Source organism: Sphaerodactylus townsendi, linkage group LG11, assembly GCF_021028975.2.
Source record: "Sphaerodactylus townsendi isolate TG3544 linkage group LG11, MPM_Stown_v2.3, whole genome shotgun sequence".
Classification (NCBI taxonomy): domain Eukaryota; kingdom Metazoa; phylum Chordata; class Lepidosauria; order Squamata; family Sphaerodactylidae; genus Sphaerodactylus; species Sphaerodactylus townsendi.
The window spans coordinates 27,821,104-27,846,736 of NC_059435.1; the positions used below are offsets into that span (position 1 = coordinate 27,821,104).

The 25,633-nt window shown below is 45.3% G+C and overlaps 1 protein-coding gene across 4 annotated transcripts in view; it reads left to right on the top strand.

Annotated features, from left to right (window-relative positions):
- Positions 1-25,633, top strand: part of LARS2 (leucyl-tRNA synthetase 2, mitochondrial) — a 70,754-nt gene that overhangs the window by 22,493 nt on the left and 22,628 nt on the right. For all 4 annotated transcript variants that reach the window (XM_048511232.1, XM_048511231.1, XM_048511233.1 and 1 more), the window contains 6 exons: positions 8,202-8,309; positions 9,571-9,730; positions 11,995-12,099; positions 13,318-13,433; positions 14,616-14,899; positions 24,531-24,629. In XM_048511232.1, coding sequence (XP_048367189.1) covers positions 8,202-8,309; positions 9,571-9,730; positions 11,995-12,099; positions 13,318-13,433; positions 14,616-14,899; positions 24,531-24,629 — 872 coding nt within the window. The remainder of the gene's footprint in view (positions 1-8,201; positions 8,310-9,570; positions 9,731-11,994; positions 12,100-13,317; positions 13,434-14,615; positions 14,900-24,530; positions 24,630-25,633) is intronic.

Sequence of the window (25,633 nt, forward strand, 5' to 3'; positions counted from 1 at the left end):
ATTTTGAGAAATAGTTTGCCATGTAGACAGTGGATTGGATGGGAGGCTGATATTTAATGAACACACATGCTGAAATCAGATATCCTCAAGGAACATGCCCCATTATTTAACTCTAATCTATTACAAGGCGGTGGTAGCTGGGTACTTAAATTTAATTGGAGCTTTCCCATTGACTTCAGGAGGGCTTAATGCCTGGTCACATTTTTTAGATAAAATTCTGCAGTTAAAGGGGCCAATGATCTTGCTTGCAGCTCCATTCAGCGGGTCGGGCAGCCGTAGCACCATGACCACGATTTCCCACTGCTCCCATAGAGGCTTCCCACAGAAGCTTCCCAGTAGACCACAATTCTGAGAGGGGGTAACTTCTTCTGGGTGTTTCTGTGGTGGACTGAGGGACAGGCAGTGATGTAGGTATAGATATTTTTATGGTGGGTTCAGGGGGCGGGGCCACGCCCCCACCCACCCTAGGGGCGTGACTACGCCTCCCTAAGTCCCGCCCCCAGCCTCAGTGCTTATGAAAGCAGCTCTCCAAGGCCAGGGACGGCAGACTCCCCTGCCCCGCCCCGCTCCCTGCTGGGCTTCCACCCGGCAGCCAGCAGTCCCTTCTGCCCTCCCCTTTGGGCAGAGACATAGCTAGGGAAAGTGGAGCCTGGTGCAAAATCTGAGTTTTGCACGCCCCCTCCATGGGCAGCTGCTGTGATGCTGGAATCCACCTTCAAATAGCATCACTTTCAATGGTGTTTAAACTAGGGAACCCAGATTCTCCTTTTAAATCCACCTTAAAGGGAGAATCTGGGGTCCCCAGTTAAAACAATATTGAAAGTGATACTGTTTTGGGGTGGATTATCTTGAAACGGCATCACTTTCAATGTTTAAACTGGGGACCTCAGATTCTCCCTTTAAATCCATGCCGAAGGGGGTGGATTTAGAAGGAGTATCTGGGGAAATTTGAGGGGTGCCTGCTGTCAGGGGCACAATTGTTAAGCTAGCAGCACTAAACTTTCAGGGTATCTTTAGGAGACTCTCCTGATGATACCACCCAGGTTTGGTGAAGTTTGGTTCAGGGGGTCCAAAGTTATGGACCCTCAAAGGTGTAGCCCCCGTCTTCTGTTAGCTCCCATTGGAAACAATGGGGGGTGGGGGCACCCCCTTTGGGAGTCCATAACTTTGGACCCCCTGAACCAAACCTCACCAAACCTGGGTGGTATCGTCAGGAGAGTCTCCTAACAAATCCCTGAAATTGTGGTCCTGGTAGCCTAAAAACTGCACCCCCTGCAGGCCAAAAACCAAAACAAATATTTTAAAAATACCAAAAACTTACAAACGGGGGAGGGGGCGCAGAGGTTCAGACATGTAATGGGAGGGGGTTGAACCCAAGAAACCCCCCCCCTTACCTACATCCTTTGGGACAGACAACTAGAGGCTCATCTGCCAACTCCATCCAGGTAAGTGCCCCAGGGAGGGCAAATGTGCTGGAGCAAGACTGCCACTCCCTAATGCCCAGTGGCATAATGCCAACTCAGATCTCTAAGATGCAGAGGCCACATGATATGGGCGGGAGATTTTAAATGGATGTTGTATTACAAAAAAAGCACTTTTGCTTTAGGCAGTAGGCAGCTTGAATGTTTGCTACCTTATGATGTACACATATTTGATTTTAAAGTTGTGACTAAAAGAATTCTTAGTTTTCTTTGTATTTACTATTACTTAGGCAATATTTGTTATAGTTATGCTTCGTAACATTCTTGTTAGAGAATTCTTCATGATAGTGTTTAAAGAAGAGGGATCGTTTCTGTTTGATCTCTGATGAACCATAGATTTTGTTTTTGTGTTCATTTTCTTTGCATAAATCTTGAACAGTAGTGGAAGGTTGACTTTTGGACATGAATGTTTTCTCTTTGTAACATCTCAGATCTGTTTTTGATTTAGGTCATCACTTCGCTAGGTACACCCAGCATTATAATTCCCTCATCTTTCTGTCTCTTAGCAACTAGTGCTGTTGATGGCCATTTTTTAACTATATCAAAATTCCTTCTCATGTTGCTGGGTTCTCTTTTGCGTAATTAATGTTTCTCTCCTTAAAGTTTAGTTTCATCCTGTTCCATTCTTATTCCCTTTGAATGCAGCCAGAAGTTAGGAAGAATATTCATTCGTGAAGATGATTTTTCACTTCTCTGGTCCCTTTCACACATGCACAATAATATACTTTCAATCCACTTTCACAATTGTTTGCAAATGGGTTTTTCTGTTTTGCACAGTAAACTCCAGCTGCAAAGTGCATTGAAAGTGGATTGAAAGTGCATTATTCTGCATGTGCGGAAGGGGCCTCTGTTAAGCTTAATAGTTCTGAAATGCTGACAAAGCTTGTCCTCAGATTTAATTGCGAGCTTCAGTAGATGAAGGTTTTTGTCTTCTAATTTATTTCATTCATAAATTCCCATTTAGTATCCATAATGATTACCTAGCTTCAACTGCCTGGAAGATGCATTCAGAGGACTTCTGAATAGGTAGATAGCAGCAGGGTAGAGCTAGTGTTTCCTGAGGCATCTGATTGGCTGCTGTGGGTTTCCTGAGGCATCTGATTGGCTGCTGAAGTCAGACGATACTCAGCTAGGTGGGCTTTTGGTCTGATTGAGCAGGACTTCTCCTGTGTTCTTGTATTCTTTTCAACACTACTTTAACTCCTTGTCTTTCTGCATGTAGAGTCCTCAAGCTGGAATTACACGTTATAGTTTGTGCAGTGCCAGCCACGTACATTTCAGCCACAGAGCACTTTATCTCTTATTTTCTGTTATTCATGGTCATCATAGCACCTTCTCTAGTTCACTTTAGATTCCCATAACATTCTTGAATTTTCATGCCACTGAGCATTTCAATTGAATTTCCATTTCTGCTGCTAGAAACAGCTTTCTGTAATGTTGCAGGAGCGAATATCTGGGGTGTGGGGGAGGTTGTAGTATCTAATTGGAAACTTTTAAAGGTTTGTCTGTGGGAACAGTGAGAGGCAATCTACTATTCAGTTTAATAATTAGCCGTTTGATTTAATTTAATATCTCTCATATCATCTAGACTTTCTTTTCCCCTGTGTGGAAAAATCTGTTTTCCTTTCTTTTCTTTTTTTGTGCTAGGTGATTTTTTTGTACTTTCCCCTCTTTTCTGTACTCTAGCCTCTAGAAAAAGAGGCAAGAGGAAAATGCCAGGAGGTTCTTTAGTTGGCAGTGATAGAAGGGAGCTGTCCCACTTATTTCCCATATTTGTTACATCACAATGTGAAGTACAGGTGCCTGTTAATTCCTTGAAACAAAGGGGCAAACTAGACCTGTTGGTGTTCTTTTGTCTGCCCTAGAACCATCACCACCATTTTAAAGTGATTTTAAGTTTCCACAAGAGGCCCAAGTGTGGCAATCTGAGGCACACTCCACCCCCTCCCCAAAACACACACTTTTTATAGTGCAGAAAATCTTCACACACACACACCATAGCTATTTCAACACTTCAGGAAGAGGGAAGGACAAAAGCACTTCACAGCCTCTGTACTGTTGGCCCAATCAGGATCAGGCCCTTGTAGCATCTTTAAATCACTTTTAGATCCTCATGATGCACACAAGGTTTCTGTTCAATTTTGCTCTCAGAAAAGGAGTTGGCCTAGCAGATAATCATTTGGAGGCAATTTAGTTGTGTCTGGTGTTGATTGTTTTCTCTTTCTCCACTCAAGCTAGAATTGCATGTTATAGTACGTTCCAGCATAGCAACCTGCTTCACTGGGATGTGCCTCCAGTTTCCAAACATATGGTTCAAACAGTGAAAGGCACTGATGTGGCATCTCATATAGGCAGGACCCATCCTTCTGGGATACCTGTTAGCTACAGATCTCACTCTGATATTGCTGTGCCTAAGATCATACACTAAGAAGACTTCCTGATCCTGCCTTTTTGAGACCCAGTTCTGATTTTGCAATATCAGCATGTGACAACAGTTGTTCTAGTCCAGGGATCACCAACCAGTCAGTGGCTCATTGACTTCCCAAGAGTTGCTCGCCATGTTCTTGTCTGACTGAATTTCCCTCCCATCTGTGCCAAAAAGCTCATCCAATCGGCTGCAGAGCTGTTTGAGTGGGGGGTAGCTCAGGACATTTTTCATCAATGAGAAATGGCCACCTCTCATTAAGGAAAAAGGATTGATATCCCTTGTTCAAGACTGTAATATTTGGGATGTGGTGGTTGTGCTGCTACAGCATCATAGATCTAGGTGGTGCATCACATGGTGGCTTTGAAATACATTGAGCATGTGCTTAATGGGTCACTGTGTGTATTGGTTACTAACTGAATTGATAATAATGTTCTTCCTACCTTCTTTATCTGATTAGGGTTCAGCTGCAGTTCAATAACATGATTACCCTGCATTCTCTCCCTCTCCCTCTCTCTCTCTCTCTCTCTCTTTTAATCCGTCTGACCTAAAACTGCATGTTTCATCCTGTTACTATTATTGGAATAACCTCTAAAATATTCCTTGTGTTTTTCATAAATTGGTCATACTGGTTGGAAGTGAAGGACTTTTGCGCTGTTTCCTGCCTCAGCAACAGAGGGGGGTTACCAGTAAGCCAGATGCTAGATTGACCCCTTTACTCTATCATGCTGGCACTATTCCTTTGATGATAGACTGATACTCTTAAAGACTTCCTTCCTTCCGGCTCATTTCTTCTTCACTTCTTCTTCCGCCTCTCTTCCCTTTACACTTCTACTGCACCATGTGTGTACAGAGGATGGATGCTGCATGCATCCATCCCCATCCAGATAGATTAGATTAGTGAACCTATCTGTCTACCTTTCTATCCAGAATGGAGTTCACTAATAAATACTCTTTTTATTAGATTAGAAATTACAAACTTTTTCTTTGTGCCAAAGCTTACATGCATGTTTGGGGATGCTTCACTGTGCTTAGGCCTCCATGCACTCTGCTTGTAATGCTAAGAAGAAGAAGAGGAGTTTGGATTTATATCCCCCCTTTCTCTCCTGCAGGAGACTCAAAGGGGCTTACAATCTCCTTGCCCTTCCCCCCTCACAACAAACACCCTGTGAGGTAGGTGGGGCTGAGAGAGCTCCGAGAAGCTGTGACTAGCCCAAGGTCACCCAGCTGGCGTGTGTGAGAGTGCACAGGCTAATTGGAATTCCCCAGATAAGCCTCCACAGCTCAGGCGGCAGAGCTGGGAATCAAACCCGGTTCCTCCAGATTAGATACATGAGCTCTTAACCTCCTATGCCACTGCTGCTCCTAAGGCAGAGGTCTTCAACCTGCGGCTCTCCAGATGTTCATGGACTACATCTGGAGAGCTGTAGGTTGCAGACCCCTGTGCTCCAAGGAGATTATCCAACAATACCTAGCCTCATAATTATTCTTGGATGCCTCTGATTTCTTCAATGTACCTTTTCCTCCATAAAATACTGATATTTTGTCATGGTTTCTTCTACCTTCGCCTGCTAATAATGTAGGTTACGCTGAGAAAGTAGGTTACTCTGTTCTCACTTCTACATACAAATACAAATGCTGACTTGATTGTTCCTATATTTTCTCGGTGCGCTATGTGAATGTGCTGGCTTGCTGTGGATTTGCTCTTAATTTGCATTAAATTACATTCTACCCTCTAGGTAACATCCTTTATTTCTCCTTTGAACTTACATGTTAAGCTTCTGCTCCTGTTGTTTTACTCAGATTTCTCTTTATTCATTTGTGTGGGCTTAGGAAGCTTTGGCAAAGTACAGATTTCTGTGTCTTTCCAGTGAATTGGGTTGCTAGCCCACTCAGTCAGCTTTCCTCACAGGGCCCCAACATACTGTCAGGCAGCCTGAGAGAGCCTTGCGCAGCAGTGGATCTGGAGGAACAGCAGCAGGTGGCAAACTGTCTATAATGAAGTGGATTGCATTCTTTATTCATTTAAAACATTTATACCCGACATTCTGATCCACTGGCTCTCAAGGCAGTTGAGAGCCAGCATGGTATAGTGGTTAAGAGCAGGTGGATTCTAATCTGGAGAGCCCGGTTTGATTCCCCACTCCTCCACTTGAGTGGCGGAGGCTTATCTGGTGAACCAGATGTGTTTCCACACTCCTACATTCCTGCTGGGTGATCTTGGGCTAGTCACAGTTCTTTAGCCCCACCTATTTCACAAGGTATCTGTTGTGGGGAGAGGAAGGGAAAGGAACTTGTAAGCCATCTTGAGTCTCCTTAAAGGGGGGAAAAGGTGTATAAGTCCAAACTCCTCCTCCTCCTCCTCCTCCTCCTCTTCTTCTTCTTCCTATTAAAAAAGTCTATAACACATCATAAAAACAACCATTGTGGATCCAAAAGCATAAACAACCAAGAGTATTGACAAGCAACTGAAGCATAATACCCATTTTCAAAAGCCCACACTCTACAGTAACAAATAGTTCAATCAACCACAACAGCAGTTGAAGGTAGTAAAATGTTAAAATAATACAAGTTGATCAAATATTTTTAAATTAAGTATCAGGACAATAACAATTAGGAAAACAAGATGTTAGAGGTTCTAATCTCTAATTTGGCTTCCTTTGTAAGGCCTCAAAAGGGACCATCTCTTTTTCTTCCTGTATCCAAATGTTATGATCCTTGATCAAAAATAACCATAATTTTGATGTATAACTTCTTAAAATTTGGATTGCCATAACTCATGATTCAAAGATGGCTGGCTCTGATTTGAGCATGTATGTGCATGTCATTCAAATCCTCTCTTGCTTCTGACTATCTAACTTGGAATGGAAATTGATTCCTTCCCCCCCTCCCCCGCATCAAGAGCTCTTGGTTTCTTAGAGGAAAAAATTGTGCAGTGTCGCATTGAAAATGTGCTTCATCTGAGTCACTCCAGGCTTATCTGCATTCCCACAGTGATTTTACTGTTTGTCTCAATTCCTTGGCGTAAGTCTGCTACTGTGTCTTGAGTTCAAATTTAAAGTAAAGCCCATTTTATGAACAAAGAAAATGGGCTCTATACAACTCTTGGTGGGCTAAGCGTGCCCACAAAGGGGGGCAAGCCCTCCTGTCTTTCTTACCCCCCTTGACCAATGTTTGATATTTCGCTCCCTTTCCTCTGCCTTCTTCTTTCTTGCTCACACATACACACACACTGCCATCCTTAGGGGGGTTGTCTTTATTATTTTTCTCCTCTGTGTTCTATCCTCATCCTTCCCCCCGCCCCACCCCCCATGTGTGCAGGCCCCACACTTGGTTATCTCCTGTGATCAGAACCTCTATGACTTTTGAATTATGTTGCACTTTTGACAAGGGAGCAAGGAAGGACAATGTAATATAGAGGAAAATACAAGGTTGGGTTAGGTTGTGATATAAGGAAGATACATCAATTAATAAAGTGTGGATCACAACAATCCAAGTTGATTTTGCTTTTGCAGATGTACAAAGGTCAGGAAACTTATATTTGTTTCATGGAATTGTTTCCTTTGCAGTACACTCAAATGAGATTCTAGAGTTTGGGACACTTCTTCAATTGGTAAAACGTTGGACACAAAATGACTTTCTTAAGTACTTTTGCAAGCAAACATTTGACTGCAGGTTTCTAAATCCCCAGGAGCCTTTGACTGATGAAGCATGTACTTAAGAGGGGAAGTTGGGAAGACTTCCTGTAACTCTTTTTGAAATGCACATGACCGGCCATGGCTATAGCATCTATAACACTGTCTATACTGTGGTACATATCTTGCATGCCATGTACACATACATATCCAATCATGGAACAGAGGTGATTGGTCAAATAGCTGAATATCAGACTCTCAGCCTAGGCAGATAACATATACACAATAAAATAGTGTAGTGTCATGGATCAACTAGTACAAGGTGATGCAATATCCAGCTTTCTCTTCCATGAATAGTGGATGAAAAACTGATGGATTTGTTAAAATTAATTCAGAATGTTCATGTTCATCACAAATCTTTTGTGTGCCATCCAATTTACCAAAAGACAATTGAGGACATGATTTGTCCGCTGCATCCTGGTCTAAGCAGACTCTGGCTGGTTGCCTACTCTCTTTCTAGTGCTTTCTGAAGCCTTTACATCATGTCTTCTGTCTGCCACACAACATGAAAGGTCTGAGGAAGGAGAGTGGAGTAAATGGGCCCGGACCAGGTCAGTGGTCATTCTACTCATAATTTGTTTTCTCTGTTGTTCCTGGCAGGCCATGCTTGATGCTTTGCCTGGGCTCCCCAAGTGGTATGGAATAAAAGAAATGCAAGCCAATTGGCTGGGGGACTGTTCTGGATGCTATTTTGAGTTCATGCTAAAGGTGAGTTGCTCACTTCTAGGATTAAGCGGTCCAAGAAAATTGCAATGACATTTCTCATAATATGACTAAAAACGGTGAGAATATAATTAGATGGGGCAGACTGTTTTTAGTCTGATCAGATAATGAAGTGTTTCTGCTTTTCTTGTGTGGAATTGATTTGGCAAGTGGACTCTGATTTGTTGTTTGGATGTTTATTTATTTTATTTATTACTTTTGTATACTGGCCCCAATTGTAGATCTAGCTCAGGGGTCTGCAACCTGCGGCTCTCCAGATGTTCATGGACTACAATTCCCATCAGCCCCTGCCAGCATGGCCAATTGGCAGCCCCGCCCCCAAGCCCATCACCAAGCAGGGGGGCGCCTGGAGGAGGAGTTGTTTCCAGGCGCCATTTTCCCCTCATACGCCTCAGCCTCACTCAAAATCGTGAAACGAAAGCCAAAAATGGCTGCTGCTGGGGATGGAACCAAATACCATATGTGCAACAAAAAGAAATGAAGGAAATCTGAATTGGGGAGAGAGGAAGAGAAGAGGGACTAAAAAGAAGGACACTGCCTGGACACCATCTTAGCAAAGCCCGGGGTTAATTTGTATTTTAACAAATTGAGATGTTAAAAATTACACATGAGATGTGAGTGGAGTGGGGGAATCGTTTGAATGGAGCATTTCAGAGAGCACCCAAATGAACAACCAGTGAACTACTCCTTGAGTATGGTAGACTCACGGACCATTCTTAAGCAGAGTTATACCCTTCAGAGTCCATTGAGGTCAGTAGGCTTGGAGAGGTAGAACTCTGCTGAGGGTTGGGAACATAAACTGTCCAGCCTTCTACTTGTGGCTTGCATTCTGCTTTTCTGCTCTTGTCAGCATTGGTTTTGTTAATCATAGTTTGTTCCCAACCATAACTGGCAATTATGATTACAAGTGGCAAACTGTGGTTTGATGTAAACGTGGTTAGCAAAAACACCAGTACGTGTCTCTCATTACTGCACCAGAAGATGATAGGGAGGGAAGAATTCATACAAGGGAGGGAGGGGAGTCTCTGGTGTACGACGGGAGCATGGTTAGGGCAATGGGCCATGTTGAAATATGCACTATGTATTAATATTTGTCAGATTTCATCATTTGTTCCTGTGTCGCTTCCCAAATGCAACCTGCATTTTTGATGGATTTCCTAAGCGTATGGGGTTCTTAAATGTTGTATTGTTATGGAGGCAAACTGCAATAGCCTTTTCCCCTGGAACTTTTATTATGTTTTTTCAGGTTAATAACAAACCAACAGGAGAGAGAATAGCAGCCTATACTTCTGCCCCTGAAGCCATATACGGAGCTTCTCACTTGTATATCTTACCTAGCCATCGGCTATTGCACGGAAACAACGGTCTAAAGGAAATCCTCCAGAAGAAATGTGTTCCAGGCAAAGGTGATTCTCCCCTCCCTTAAGTTTCTCTTTCTGTCCAGTAGCACTTCATTTACAAAGGTAGACAGCTGTATATACAGCAAAGAGCCCGGTAGCACCTTAAAGACTAACAAAATTTCTGGCAGGGTATGAGTTTTCATCAGTCTTAGGTCATTTGTTCAGATTGTGGGTGCGTAATTCATTAACAACTTGAGGAAAGGCAAGATGGGCTAAGTTGTGTAGTTCTATTATTTACATTAGTCTGTCCAGTCAAGAGACCTTGAGCCAAACTTATCTAATAAATCACTATTTCAGTCTGGCAGGATTTTGGTGGCTCCATTACTGCCGTTGGCCGTGCTCGTTCTCCCTTCATTTCTGAAGTTTCTATCTAGGCATTTTGTTATTGTTTACTCACATTCAAATTGACTTTTAATTCCAGTGGCTGTATCATTATTTTTTAGCCTTGGTTAAGTAGAACAGAATTTTCTTTTTTCTTAAACTTCAGATCCAGTAGTTTGATTTCAATCATTTAAAATGAGTGTTTATTCCAGTTCAGTCCGTAGGTCGTCTTTAAATTTGCACTAATATTTTCTGCGTCTAAGTTTTATTTTTAAGTAGTACTTTATATCTACAAAACGATCACAGGAATCTATTTTTATTCCCAGAGCCGTAGCAAGGGGGAACTGCACCTGAGGCACGTGTGTTCCTTGCACCCCTGCCACACCCCCGCCCCAGAATGCCCCCGCACCACCCATGCACCGGTGTGCACCTGGTTCAGGACCGCCCCCGGCAAGAGAAGTTACGTGATCTTTCAACCAAAGCTTGTTCTAGACCAGGGGTCGGGAACCCGCGACTCGCGAGCCGCATGCGGCTCTTCCGCCGCTGTTCTGCGGCTCCATGAGCGGAGCCGCCGGCCCCCTCTTCGCCTGCCCTGCAGGAAGCAGGGCGGGCACTTCTGTAGCCCGCGGCCGGCGAGGCCGCGCCGCGGGTGCTCTTCCGGCGGCCGGGATGGCCGAGCCGCTGGGCTCCTCTTTGCCTGCCCGCCCTGCAAGAAGCAGGGCGGGCACTTCTGTAGCCCGCACCGTGGGCGCTCTTCCGGCAGCTGGGATGGCCGAGCCAGCCGGAGCTCTCTTACCTGCCCGCCTGCAAGAAGCAGAGGCGGGCACTTCTGTAGTCCGCGCCGCTGGCAGCATCTTCCGCGGCGGGATGGCCGAGTTGCGGAGCTCCCTCTTTGTCCCTGCCAGCCCTGCAAGAAGCAGGGCGGGCACTTCTTGGTAACAGCTCCCGGCGAGGCCGTATGCAGAAAATGGCGCTCTCCCCGGGCGGCCGGGATGGCACGAGCCGCCGACTCCTCTTGCCTGCCCCTGCAAAGAAGCAGGGCGGGACCTACTCTAGCCCGGCGGGGTGGTGAGCGGGGAGGGGAAGAAGGGCGCAGTGTGAGCGAGCAGAGTCGACGGGGATGGACGGGGGCGAAAGTGGGTGGGGGGGGGGGGGGTGAGCCAAATGGCTCTTTGGTGGTGAGCCAAATTTGGTGGTGAGCCAAATGGCTCTTTGAGGGGAAAAGGTTCCCGACCCATGTTCTAGACTCTCTGTGGATATAAAGACTGTAAAATATTTCTCCTGGGCTTATTTCAATTTAGGATGACTTTGTACAATTATCATATGGTTGTTTACTAGGATTAGGAATGGGTATCTGTAGATCTGTAATTTTAAACATGCACCCACTGTACATGGTTCATTTTCCCCCCCTTTGTTTTCTTCCTTTTTGGTGTTTTGTAATAGTGGCACTTAGTGATAGATGACAATATTAGTTGTCTTAACCCTAAAAAGAGATCAGACACAGCAAACTCCCCTAACAGCCAGTCCGTGTAAACTGATGAGATGGTTCCATTAAATAAACACAAAAAAGAGGGCTCCAACTTTAATAGAACAGAACCTTTGGCTCTGAAGTTATATACAGGGGAACAGAGATGCCTTAAAATGGCAAAAATATGCCTTTTTGTCTTTATTTCCTCTATGAGTTATAAAAATCTTCCATACAGACTTGGAGAATAGTAGTATCTTTTTCAAGCAGAACAAGTTGAGAATTGTCTGAGAAACTTAAAAAACTGACACACACAAAAATATTTCAGCAGCTGAAACAAGCTGAAAGGTAATTACATTTAAAATTACCAGTAAAGCTTTATGCCATGATTTCCAAGACATGCTGCCTGAGGAATAACAAACCAACATTAATTAAAGATGAGCAATTTTGGCATTTATGTTTTTGTTATGATCACTTTTTATAGACTCTCTTACTTCGGTGACAGCTATAAACTTGCTCACAAATCAGGAGATTCCTGTAGTCATATCAGCAAAATCAGAGTTTGAAGGTTCTCTTGATACTAAAATAGGTGAGTACTGCAGTACAAAAGACCAGTGTGCTATGTTAGTTTTCAAAACATTTTGAAATAATGTATTGTCGAAGGCTTTCACGGCCGGAATCACTTGGGTGCTGTGTGGTTTCCGGGCTGTATGGCCGTGTTCTAGCAGCATTCTCTCCTGATGCAGGCGAAACGAGAATGCTGCTAGAACATGGCCATACAGCCTGGAAACCACACAGCACCCATTTTGAAATAAGCCTATTAAAAATTGCTGAGATGTTAGTTTGGCTTCTACAAGAAAGTATGGAAGGAGAAATAAAGGAGATGCAGTTACTTGACAGCTTGTGTTAATGTTGTAGTTTGTCTCATGTAAGAAAATCAGACAAGTGTGTGTAGTACCACTATTCAAGGAGTAGTAACACATTTCTTTGGATCCTACTCTTTGCTTTTAACTAGAGCACATCTTGTAACTGCTTATGCTCAGATCAATTCAGGGTTCTAGCACAATCCATTAAGGACACCGAGACCAGAAAAGATTCCAAATCTCTCCTATTTCAGAATAAAACAATAGGCCAGAGATAATGAAGAAGATCCTAATATATCTTGAAGGTGAGAAGAACAGTGCATATGTATCTGAAGTTTTATGGGCTTTGTTTTTGTTGAATGTAGAATCTCAGTTTAATTAAGTTATAGTCACAATCCATTTAGATTTTTGAATCCTTATGTGTATACTGAAAAGGACGGGGAACACAGGACCAAGAAGCTGATGCTGTATTTCTGACCAGCTTGTTGACGAGATGGAAAATCTTCAGATACTTGGGCTTTTACTCTCATGAAGCCCTTGGTAAAAGATGTTCTGATTTTAGGGAGTCTTTGATTTTACTTCAGTTTCTTACAACATCTGATTTGGGTTCCTTGACAAACAGGGTTTTTTGTCTTTCACAGCAACTAGGACTGTAATCAGGATTAACCTGTGTCAGATCAGAAATAAATGAAATCAGGCAGGCTGGAATCATGGTTCCGTGTGTAAAGGAAGGAGGAGGGACACCAATGAATTACAGGATTTGATATTTGTTCACAGGAGGAACAAACTTCCGTTTGTTTGCAAAGTATAAAATTAGCCATACGCTGTTTACTAAATTGTGAATTAGAAAACCTGCTTGAATGCACTCTCATTTGAAAACCAGATGGTGGGGTCATATTTGTTCAATAAATGTATGTTATTAATTCCACCCCACCCCCTTCCAGGAGTCCCTTGTATTAGACCAGATGATGCCGAAGTTGCCCAGAGTTTAGGTCTGGCTTCTGAAAATGTCATCGAAACTTTGCCAGATGGCTCAGAGAAACTGGCCAACTCCGGAGAGGTTGGTACATGTGTGTGTGTGTGTGTTTCTTTTCATTTCCACTTCTCAGTGCTGCCTGGAAACAGCAATCAGGTGTGGGTTGTTGTTTTTTTTAAGAATGAACAGCAACGTAACTTGAAATATGAGATACAATAAATAAATGCAAAATATGACATTTAATTTGCATAGCCCACATCTGCATGGAGTAAGGATTGTTTTTTTTTAACTATTATAACTCTCCTTATAGAGCAGCAGTGGCGTAGGAGGTTAAGAGCAGGTGCACTCTGATCTGGAGGAACCGGGTTTGATTCCCCGCTCTGCTGCTTGAGTTGTGGAGGCTTATCTGGGGAATTCAGATTAGCCTGTGCACTCCCACACACGCCAGCTGGGTGACCTTGGGCTAGTCACAGCTTTTCGGAGCTCTCTCAGCCCCACCCACCTCACAGGGTGTTTGTTGTGAGCGGGGAAGGGCAAGGAGATTGTAAGCCCCTTTGAGTCTCCTATAGGATATAAATCCAAACTCCTCCTCCTCCTCTTCTTCTTCTTCTTCTTCTTCTTCTTCTTCTTCTTCTTCTTCTTCTTCTTCTTCTTCTTCTTCTTCTTCTTCTTCTTCTTCTTCTTCTTCTTCTTCTTCTTAATGCATGGAATGATTTTGAGTGAAACAGAGGGTTGGATCCAACTGTTTTGCTGGTAAAAAAGGAAAGAGTTGCCTCCCTTGACCACCCTAATAGTGAATGATAAGATTTGTGAGATTTGCCTCTTGGAATGAGAGCTGTCAGGAAACTAACCTCTGTTTCCTCTTCCACTGCACCACAACTGACTGCACTCACTTAATCTTTCAATGGAAAAGAGTATAGAATAAAAAGACATCCATTTTATCCTTGGCAAATTATATTTGAAGTCAGAAAGAAAAAGAAATTCTAGAAACAGAGGTTTTTGACTCCTCCTTCGCCCCAGAAATGTTGCAGTAAGGTCCTAGGGAAAGAGACTCATCTAACTTTTTAGACCTAAAAAGCAACACTGTGATTTGCAGACTTTGAAAAGAGGGTGGAAAGGGGAGAGCTTTGAAAATTCACTAGGTCCATATATAGAATTATATTTTTTTGATCTGTGGTTGAAGGAATATTCACCATGCATAAGAAGATGACCTTGCCTACCTAAGCAGCATGATTAACTGGTTGCAAAGACAACTCTCTTTGTCAGTTCACAGGTATGAGTAGACAAGAAGCTATAAATGCCATTACCCAGGAAGCCAGAAATAAAGGAGTAGGAGGACATCTAACGAGCAACAAATTAAAAGATTGGCTGGTATCACGACAGCGCTATTGGGGGACACCAATTCCCATCATTCACTGCAAGGCGTGTGGGCCTGTCCCTGTGTCTTATGAAGATCTACCTGTGAGGTTGCCCAACATAACATCCTTCACAGGAAAAGGTGACCCACCTTTAACTTCTGCTGCCCACTGGATAAACTGCTCATGTCCAAGGTGAGTGCATATTTCTTGCACATCCCCTGACTATAACTTTCTTGTAAATAATTCCTGGATTTTCTTTCCTTATGCAAGTCCTTTTATGTGAACTTTGGTTTGAGGGGTAGTTAATGGTTTAAAGAAACTGGAAAGTGCTGGCATAAGGTTTTCAAGGCAAGAGACGTTCGGAGGTGCTTTGCCATTGCCTGAGTCTGCATAATGACCCTGGACTTCCTTGGTGATCTTCCATCCAAGTAACTAACCAGGACCAGCCCTGCTTAGCTTCCAGGAGCTGGCAAGATTGGGCTAGCCAGGGCTATTTGGTTTATATACTTTATAACTTAGGAAAACTAGACCAACCAAATAAAGCTTCCTGTTCTTCAAGTAGTTTCTGGTAGGTAGCTGTACTGGTTGGCAGTAGAAAAAATCTTGTTGGTTGTTAAGGTGCTACTGGACTCAGATTTTGCTGTTCTGCAAATGTCACTTTTCCCCCAAAATTGCCACCTGTCAGAATCAAGCCATTCAGAACCTTTATTATCCTTCCTTTTTACCACAATCCAGTTCCATCTTTGTCCCCTTTCACTCATCCTGCTTGCTTTTGCTAAGGAAACAAGGATCATTATTCCTTTACTGATATGAACCCAGGACAATCGTTCCTTCGTACATTACCTTTGGCCAGTGGATATGAAAAAGATGTCGATAAACTTCCTGTCTGTGTAACAAAAGATTATCACCAAGTAGCAGAACTGTAATTTGTGAAGTCTTGTGCGCAGTGCTTTGGCCGTGGATGGCGGGCAATTATTGGAATGCTATGCCCTCCGGAGTTCAGCCCTTTGTTTGCTTAATTGTTGTCGATTCTAAATTCCGGTTTACAGAATTGCATATTCATTAGGAAAACTAGATCTAGGGCTGAGTAGATGGTGGGCGTGTACGAATGGAAAGATTCAGAGTTTCCAGTATCCTTGGGAGACTCTTTTCTCATCATGCATTGCTCTCAGCAGGATTTGACATGATGTATTCTGTATTGTTAGCCTGCCTGGTTGGCGCCATAAGTGATCTCAAGCCATTCACACTTCAGAACCCCAAAGCAGTAAACCTGTCGCTCTCTCCGGACATTCAAATGCTTGTGAGTGAAGAGAGGCTTTTTGGTAATGCGGTGCCTCAGTGCTGTGACTCATGAGGACTTGATCTTTTTTGCAAAAGGCATTTGAGATCTAGGGGAACTCATGCACCGGCAGATATTTCAACAAAAGAAATTTCTCATGAGAGCAGCAGTGGCGTAGGAGGTTAAGAGCTCGTGTATCTAATCTGGAGGAACATGGTTTGATTCCCTGCTCTGCCGCCTGAGCTGTGGAGGCTTATCTGGGGAATTCAGATTAGCCTGTACACTCCCACAAATGCCAGCTGGGTGACCTTGGGCTAGTCACAGCTTCTCGGAGTTCTCTCAGCCCCACCCACCTCACAGGGTGTTTGTTGTGAGGGGGGAAGGGCAAGGAGATTGTAAGCCCCTTTGAGTCTCCTGCAGGAGAGAAAGGGGGATATAAATCCAAAACTCACTCTCTTCTCTCTCAGTATATATCTTTTCTATATAAAAGCCAGTGGCTTTAAAAAGCACAGCTGATGCAAATGTATCTTACTGGTGGTTCTGAAATTTAACCTGACCCCATTTCACCTAGGCTTAGCCTTGGAAATGGGGTTCTGATTGTAGCCATAAGACAATAAATTAATAATAGTTGTTTAGAGGTCATCTTTTTCCCTCTCTGTCTTCATGTTCACAAGAATGGTACCAATGGTACCACGCCTAGAATGGTACCAATTCAAAATGCAGGTAGTGGATCACATTGATTGAACATTGCCTGTTGAAAATTAGTGTGTCGTGGGTATGTTATAGACCAGGGGTAGGGAACCTGCGGCTCTCCAGATGTTCAGGAACTACAATTCCCATCAGCCCCTGCCAGCATGGCCAATTGGCCATGCTGACAGAGGCTGATGGGAATTGTAGTTCCTGAACATCTGGAGAGCCGCAGGTTCCCTACCCCTGTTATAGACTTAACTTTTGCCCAATGGACTATTGTTTTTTTAAAAAACCTTAATATGTATCTGAAACATCTTAAGTATACAAATCTGACCTAATTGACATAGCCAAAGCCAATGAACCCATAGGTAAGGTAAAAAGAAAAATTAGTGTCAGTTCCTTATATTTGTTATATACAACTAGTGGTACCCAGCCACGCATTGCTGTGGGTTATTGTGGTGAAATGGGAAAGGAACAGACACTGACCCTTCCCTCTCCCTCAGCTAAGGTGGGTCATATCCAGATGCTGGGCCCCCTCCCTCCCGTTCCTTGCATGCCACCCCTCACTCTCTCCCCTCCCTCACTTCTCTTCCCTTGCATTCCACCCCTCCCTCCCTTCCCTCTCCCTTGTGTGTATGTATGTGTATGTGTTTCACTTCCACTCGAGTTATGGCCTTTGTACTGTTTTCACTGCTCATATCTGGCCATCTGAGTGAACATTCTAAGCTGCACAAACATTCTAAGGGTGACAGTTATATACAGGCAGCTGCATGTCCTTCACCATGGAATGCCAGGAAAAAGGCATTTTACCTGGGCCAGGTGTGAAATTTCAGGTATGTGAACATCTAAAAACACTCTCGCCTGGCTGACTACAGTGGCTGGGAATTTTCAGAGGAATTGACCCAGCAGTTACTGAGTTATACCATCACAAATACACGGTTTGCTTTTTATATATATAGATGTTGACATGCCAGTTGTCTGTACAGGTCTTGTTTATAATACAATTAATTATTCAGAGTCGTACACACACACACACACACCTGTATTCCACATGGGACAGTCCTAGGAATTTTTTGTGGAAGACTGAACGTGGAGATCGCCTTTAAGTAATTACAACCATCACCACACAAACATGGGATTTGGAAGAAGAGGATTCTAGGCCTAATGGGCTACTCAGGGAGAACTGGTATACCTTGACAGCCAAACTTTTAATATTCTATATGTAGTCATGTTGTCTGAAAGAATAGTATCTCTGCCTGGCCCATTTGTAAATAAATGTGTCACCTACAGCATGCTATGAATTGCAAAAAATATCCACTTGGTGAAACTGTTCGATCAGTTTCTACCCTATTGATACCAGACAGATCTATCCTTGAATATGGGTGGGATCAGCTACAGCGCCCTGGCAAATATAACCTTGGTATCATATGAAGTCCATCCTAAGGAAACGGGGCCAAGGTATCAAGAGGATCTGCCTGACACATGACATCATTCTTTCCCCTCCTGAATTAATAATGCAGAGCTTCAGACAATACCACTCCTGAGGGCTTAGCCACTCAAATCTGGTTAATAACAGCCTGGCCCCGAGAAGGCACCCTGGCTCTGGTTCTACATGACCTTGCAAAGATCTGCACCTCAAACTCACCAGCAAATCTCCTGCACCGCCCTGTACCCACTTTTTGTCAGAATAAGAAACACTAACCTTATCCTACGAACCTCCTGTCCAATGATTAAGGGTCATCAAGCTTCCCCGGGTTTCTCTGTTTTAATCTCATCAGTGCTGCCCCAAACCCATCAAGACTTGGACTCTCCCAGGTTTAATCTCATCAGGTCATTTGTTACAGCGTTGTCAGGGCCTGGGAATGGAACTTTGTATTGTCCCAAGAAATGGCCCCTCTTATTGCTGGGGGTCCATTTTTCCTATAACTAGAGCCGCCGCCATTTGGTAGTCTTTTGCTCTTGGACTACCTTCTTGCACCAAATGTTGCTCTCTGCGGGAAATGCTGGTTGTTTCTCTCGCTTCCTCTCAGACCTCTTCACTTCTGGAACAGTAATTATTCCCCTTCCAATACCTTAATTTATTCCTGCTATCGCTCATCCCTTTATGTCTTAGGCCTCTTAAATCCCTCTCTCTGTGTGTGTTTTATTTTGATCTAATAGAACTATAATCTCTTTTGCCTCAGTCTTGGTTTTGAGTAATTTTCCTGGGGAATCAATCTCTGTATACTCAGGTGCCAGATCTCCTACCCTCCTCTCACATAGCTGGTCCACCTCTAGCTGATTTCCCCACTACCACAATACTAAGTACCCAGACCTGACCAATTTGGGTAGCACTACGACGTCACTGCTTGTGACATCAAGACTAAGACTGGTAGAGAGAACGATATGCTAAATACGACTAAAATGTAAAAAGTGTGTGAGAGAACTATATGCTAAATAGTATTTCAAGGAAAGGGGCCGATAAGGTGGATCTTTCCTTGGGGGAAGGAAGAGAGACAGGACAAATAGTAACTTCTTTAGATGTTTAAATTTTTGTTACGCTGAACCGCAAAGAAGTTAACAACTATTATTTTTCAACTTGCTGAAAAATCCACCCTCCATTCAGACTGTTCCTATTTACAAGTCCGTGTGTTCTCTAGGGTGGTTTCGGCCATCTTGTTGGGTTGTTCTTCACTACTTGCTAGTGAGGCAGGAAATGCTTTTTGGTCATATCCTGTTGGCGCCAAAATGACCCAGTATCTTCCTGCCTCGCTAGTGAGCGCAGCAACTTCGACTAGCTCTTCAAGAGTTTTTTCCCTCAGCGACGGATCATCGTCCCTTTTGTCTACCCTTTGTTCCAGTCAGTCGTGAGTCGTTCCCCTGTGTAGTTTCCTCTTGTTGGGTTTTCCATCTCTGGCCCCTGACCACCTCCACAGCCTCATTGAGACCCCTCTGGTCGATGGTTCCGTCTCCGCCCTTCCTCCTGGGGGGCTTGTCCATAGAGACGGTGAAGGCAACATTAAGGATCCCATAGACAGGAAGGCGGAACCCAACCTACGTAGGGCCCATCAGGGTCCTGCCATGGCTATCAGAATTTTTGCCCCTTCGGTTACGGTGGCCAGGGCGGCCTTGGTCTGGCTCCAACGCCTTCTCACCATTATCCCCCCCCCCCAAGACCAGGGAGTTAAGGAGGGGGTGGAAAGAGTCATTACGGCAGTTTCCTTTCTGGGGGACTCTACGCTCGACGTTTTTCTGACATCATCCCGCATCATGACAGCAGCCGCTGTGACTCGCCGCCTCCTCTGGCTCAAACCATGGCAGGCGGACACCCTGTCCAAGACAGTGGTCGCCAGCTACGACTACCAGGCGGGCACTCTCTTCGTCTCTGCACTAGAAAAGATCCTGATCGAGACCAAAGACCACAAGAAGGCCATGCCCCGGTCTGTCAGACCGGACAAACCTAGGTTCTTCCACAGGCCCTATTTTAAGTCCTTTCGCTCTTCCTTTCGTCTCCAGCGGGAGATCAGACGGCCTTCCTGGCAGGGCCATAATTCCTTTCGGAAGTAGCAGGACTTCGGAGGATCGCCTAGAGGAGGAAAATTCCTTTCATACTGACCCCTCCTAGGGAAACAGGGCCTGACTACCTCGACGTGCCGATCGGAGGTCGCCTGTTGCAGTTTCAACATCAGTGGCTACCTCCCTTTGCCGACCACTGGATCCTAGAGATCGTTCTTCCGGCTACTCCTTAGAGTTCCACTGTTGCCAAGGGACCGTTTTCTCCTGTCACCCATCAGTTCAAAGCGAAAAAAGAAGCAAGGTTGAGGATGGCTATCGCGCATCTGATGGCCATCAGGGCAATCGAACCGGTGCCAACGGAACAAGTGGGCCTGGGAGTTTTTCTCTCATTTCTTCACTGCTCCCAAAAAGAACGGAGACACCAGAGCCATCGTCAACCTTCGCCATGTGAATCGGTTCCTGCGCAAATTCCGCTTCAGAATGGAATCCCTCAGGTCGACGGTCGCAGCCATCCAACAGGGCGACTTCCTCTCATCCCTCGACCTGAGGGATGCATACCTGCATATTCCCACCAATCCTGCCCACTACCGCTTCCTGCGTTTTGCCTTAGGAAACTTCCTTTTTCAATATGTAGCCCTCCCCTCTGATCTGGCTACAGGCCCCCGTGTCTTTATGAAGGTTCTTGTGGCCCGATTGCTCTCCTCCACAGCCAAGGCATCCAATCTGGACGATCTCCTGATCAGATCGAGGTCCAGGGAGCAGGTGTCCAGGGATGTCCGCTCGGTACAGACGACACTGCCGGCACACGGCTTCGTCCTCAATCTGGACAAGAGTTCCATCTGCCCTACTCAGAGGATGGAGCACCTAGGTCCCCTGATCGACACCACATCCTGCATCCTTGTTTGTTCCACCAACAAAGATAAAGAAGATCCAGGAGGTCTGCCACAAGTTACTACAGGCACGTTCCACCTCCCTGCTACAACTAGGTCTCCTCTTGTCTACCATAGATCTCATCCAATGGGGCAGGTCTCATGCGCATCCTCTTCAAGCACTTCTACCCCCCCCCCCTTTTTCCCCCTCGGTACGGTGCAGCCTTCGATGGTGGACCTCCACCAACAATCTGAGCGGGGGAAGGTCCTTGCAGCTCAGTCCCAGATCCACCCTTTTTTCTTTCGGATGCCAGCATCAGAGGGTGGGGGGCCAAGTTGGACAAACAACTTGCTCAGGGTCTCTGGACTTCCCCCCAGGCTGCCTTTCCCATCAACGTCCTCGGGGTCCGGGCCATCCTCCTAGCTCTCAGAGCCCTCAGGAGCCGGATTCTTCAGCAACATGTCGTGGTCCACACCGACAATGTCTCCGCCAAGTGTTATCTGAATCATCGGGGGGATCTCAGTCCTCCCAACTGCACAGGGAGGCTTTCTGGGTTCTCACCTGGGCAGAGACAAATCTGGCTTCCCTGAGAGCAGAACACAGGAGGGACTGCCTGAACACCGAGGCAGAATGGCTCAGCCGCACCAGCATCTCGCATGTAGAATGGAAATTGAAGCCTCAGGTCTTCCATCTGATCACGCTCAAGCTAGGGGAGCCGGTGATAGACCTGTTCAACACTCAAACCACCAGATTCTTGACACGCTTCTTCCACCATCAGGCGATGGGCGTCGATGCCCTGTCAGCACCATGGCCGTCAGGTCTCCTTTATGCCTTCCCCCCCCCCCCCCATCTCTTCTTCACAGGTTGCTTCGCAGGATACAGGAGGAGAAGAGGCAGGTCATCCTGGTGGCCCCGTGCTGGCCCAGGCGATCGTGGTACTCCGTTCTCCAGCAGCTCTCCATAGCGAACCCGTTTCACCTGCCGGTCTCCCAGGATCCGCTGTTCCAGGGCCCCTTGCTCCATCCGGATCCAGGTTGGCTCAGGCTGACCGCGTGGCTCTTGAGCGGAGAGGGGCTACTCTGAGGCAGTCGTAGATACCAGGGTAGCGGCCAGGTGAAAATCGACCATTGGTATCTATAGCTCTTCTCGGAAGGCTTTCGTCAGATGGTGCAGGAGAAAACACATCGATACAGAGTCACCATCTGTCTCATCTATTCTGCTTTTCCTACAGGATGGTTTTGCTACAGGTCTTCGTTGTTCCACTTTTCGTCGGCACCTGGCTGTTTTAACCACCGTCCTTCCAGCCGTTGGAAAAATCCCCGTCTCCAGGCACCCTAACGCCCTCCAGTTCCTGAAAGGAGTTCAGCAGTCCCAGCCGCCTGTCTCCCACCGGTTTCCTTCTTGGCAGCTTCATGCAGCTCTGGACGCGCTCACCAAGTCACCATTCGAGCCGGTCCAGTCAATCCATCTCTGTTGGCTGCGCATGAAGCTTTTATTTTTTGGTGGATATCACCTCCGCTAGGCGGGTGTCTGAAATTAGGGCCCTTTCAGTGAATCCCCAACCTTGTCAATTCTTCCCAGACAGAGTAGTGCTGAAGCTTGACCAGTCCTTTCGGCCTAAGGTGGCTTCAGGGTTCCATCTTAAACAGGAGGTCGTCCTCCAAAATTTTTTTTCCCAAGCCATCACACCCTCAGGAGTGACTCTGGCACTGTCTGGATGTACGTCGGTCGCTTAAAGCGTTCCTCATACGTACTGAACAGCTCAGAAAGTCTGAGACCCTTTTTGTTAATGTAGTGCCTCCCCGGCTGGGGGAGGCTATGTCCTCTGCGGCCATCGGTTCCAACATCAGAGCCTGCTTAGAGGCGCACAAGGCAAATAATTTACCAGTTCCTACTGGAATTACGGCCCATTCTACCAGGAGCGCAGCATCCAGTGCTGCTCTGGTCAGGCATGTCCCGTTAGATCAGATCTGTAGGGCTGCCACATGGGCTTCCCCTTCTTCTTTTGTCAGACACTACCGACTGACATCCATGGACGCCGTCTAGGCATCCTTCGGCAGTAGGGTCCTGGAGCATATTATTGGAGATTAACGGAACCCACCCTATTTGGGGTACTGCTTGGGGAGTCCCAACAAGATGGCCGAAACCACCCAAGAGAATCCACTCCATTTGGATACTCACCGTGAAGGGGTCTTCTCTTGGGCGGTGAAGGCCATCTTGGCCCTCCCTTGCCTCGCCTCCTTTGATAATATACTCCTTCTCCTTCTGCCTGATAGACTCTGTTCTATACTTATATCAGCTTTTTGGTTTTTTACCTGTTGGATTTACAGTTTTTTGCCAAATTTTACTAGGGTTTATTACAGCGTGTTCAGCTGTTTCCTCCTTCTTCGAGTATTCCTGCTTTCAATCGCTCGGCTGGTCAGATACTGGGTCATTTTGGCGCCAACAGGATATGACCAAAAAGCATTTCCTGCCTCACTAGCAAGTAGTGAAGAACAACCCAACAAGATGGCCTTCACCACCCAAGAGAAGACCCCTTCACGGTGAGTATCCAATGGGTCGTTCTCTCATTTTGCACTATCTCTGGGAAGGAAAAAAATGACTCCCGTGATTGACTAAATTATGCATGCGTGTGACAGCAATAGTTTTAAGAATGTAAACAGTGTGGAAAATATTCATGCTCCAGACGTTCAGTTTTATTGTCAGTTTGCTTCCCCCTCGTCAAGTGGTCATGATGCCATGTAGCCTCCAGCTGTGCTGAAATAGTCAGCAACCCTGCTGATATCGAAAAGTGTATTCAGCTCTATATCTTGGGGGTCTTGATACAAAATTGTATGCTTATAAAATTATATGAATGGTTTCCAGGCTATGAAGACCAGAGCTAAAATGTTCTCGCCTGCCAGGTACATTCTGTCTTTGCTGGACTGCCAGCGGGTTTCAGACTCCCACGCTACTACGAAGCGGCAGTAGTCCTTCCCTCTGTTCATTCCAGAAGGAACAAATTGTTTGCTGTTTCTTTGAACATTGACTGGAATGCTGATAGAAGGAAGCTCAGTATAGTTCCTGGGAAATTCTGAAGTTTCGTGACAGTTCAAAGAAGGGTTGTGAACAACTGAACCCATCCCAGCAAGGCGCTTTGTCACTACTGTTGTTTGTAATAATGGTGCATTAATCTGTACCCATTTCTGAAAATTTTAAGAGAGTGCAGACTGATTTTGCACCTTCGTGGAAACAGAAGTTCCCGAGTGAATCACACTTCTGATTGCTTCACTGCTGACGTGAGGAGTCAAGCAGAGGCTTGAAGCTCTCGCCTCCGATGAGATCCCTGCGCTCCTGCTTTGTGTTTTTAATTAGAACTGAGGCTTGCAGAAGCATGAGCAAGATATCTGCGATTCTCACTTCTTGTAACGTGCAAATTGGCTCTTGGATAGCAGAGTGACGTTGAATGTTTATCTCTGTGGGACACTAATAAGAATCTGCATTCCTTAGGTGTAAGGGCCCCGCAAAGAGGGAAACGGACACCATGGATACTTTTGTTGATTCCGCTTGGTATTATTTAAGGTACACCGATCCTCATAACTCTGACAGGTAAGTCGTTTAGATGTGCCACATGCAGGAGTGCCCCCATTTATGTTGATATTATTAAACCCTTTTTATCGTCGCTCAGATTGGGCAAAGAGACAAAGCTTTGCTCTGGGTAATCCTTTGCCATCAGCTTATGCCGAACAGTGTGGAAAGAGAAGTCTTGTAGGGGATTCGTCTTGGGATTCTGTCATTGTCGCCTGGCCCCATAATCATTTTGAGTTAGTCTTCATGCAGCCATCGCAACAAACTGCCTGCAATTAAACTCCAGTGAAGCATGAATATCGTTTGTGCTCACATATTCCCCTTGCTCTTCCCATCTCCTCCTCCTTCTAGCGTGTTGAGCTTATTGGAAAACACCCTGGTCTGATGAAGTTCCAGCCCGCATGCAGAATCTCTGGCAAATCTGTCTTTGTTTCCTCCCCACAAGCTGGGATTCAAAAGCCTGGTTAAATCCTAATTTAGAATGTCACTTTGTGTGTCGTAGACATACTCCAGTTCATTGAGGTGCTTGAATTTAGATGCCAATGATGAACTAGAACAGTGGTTCTCAACCTTCCTAATGCCGCGACCCTTTAATACAGTTCCTCATGTTGTGGTGACCCCCAACCCTAACATGTATCCATTTTACAGATGGAGAACACTGATGCAGAGAGTCTTAGGTGACCCCTGTGAAAGGTCGTTCGACCCCCAAAGGGGTCGCGACCCACAGGTTGAGAACCGCTGAACTAGAATGTGATTGAGTCAGGGAAGTGTTGAACAGGCTGCACGCCCGAGAAGAAAGGAGAGGGGGAAGAGTGAAGCGCATGTCCAGCACATCAACAAGTTGGAATCTAATTGCTTCGTTTCACAACATCTGAATGCAGTGTTCACCTGCTGGCTGATTTAAATTGCGTACCTAAGCAATTATGGGGTATAGGCCTTGCACCATTGTGGAATGCACAGTTTGGCCAAGAGCTCACCCTTGTCAAAAAACGTCCTCATAAGTGAACAGCTATTTTTAGAACAAA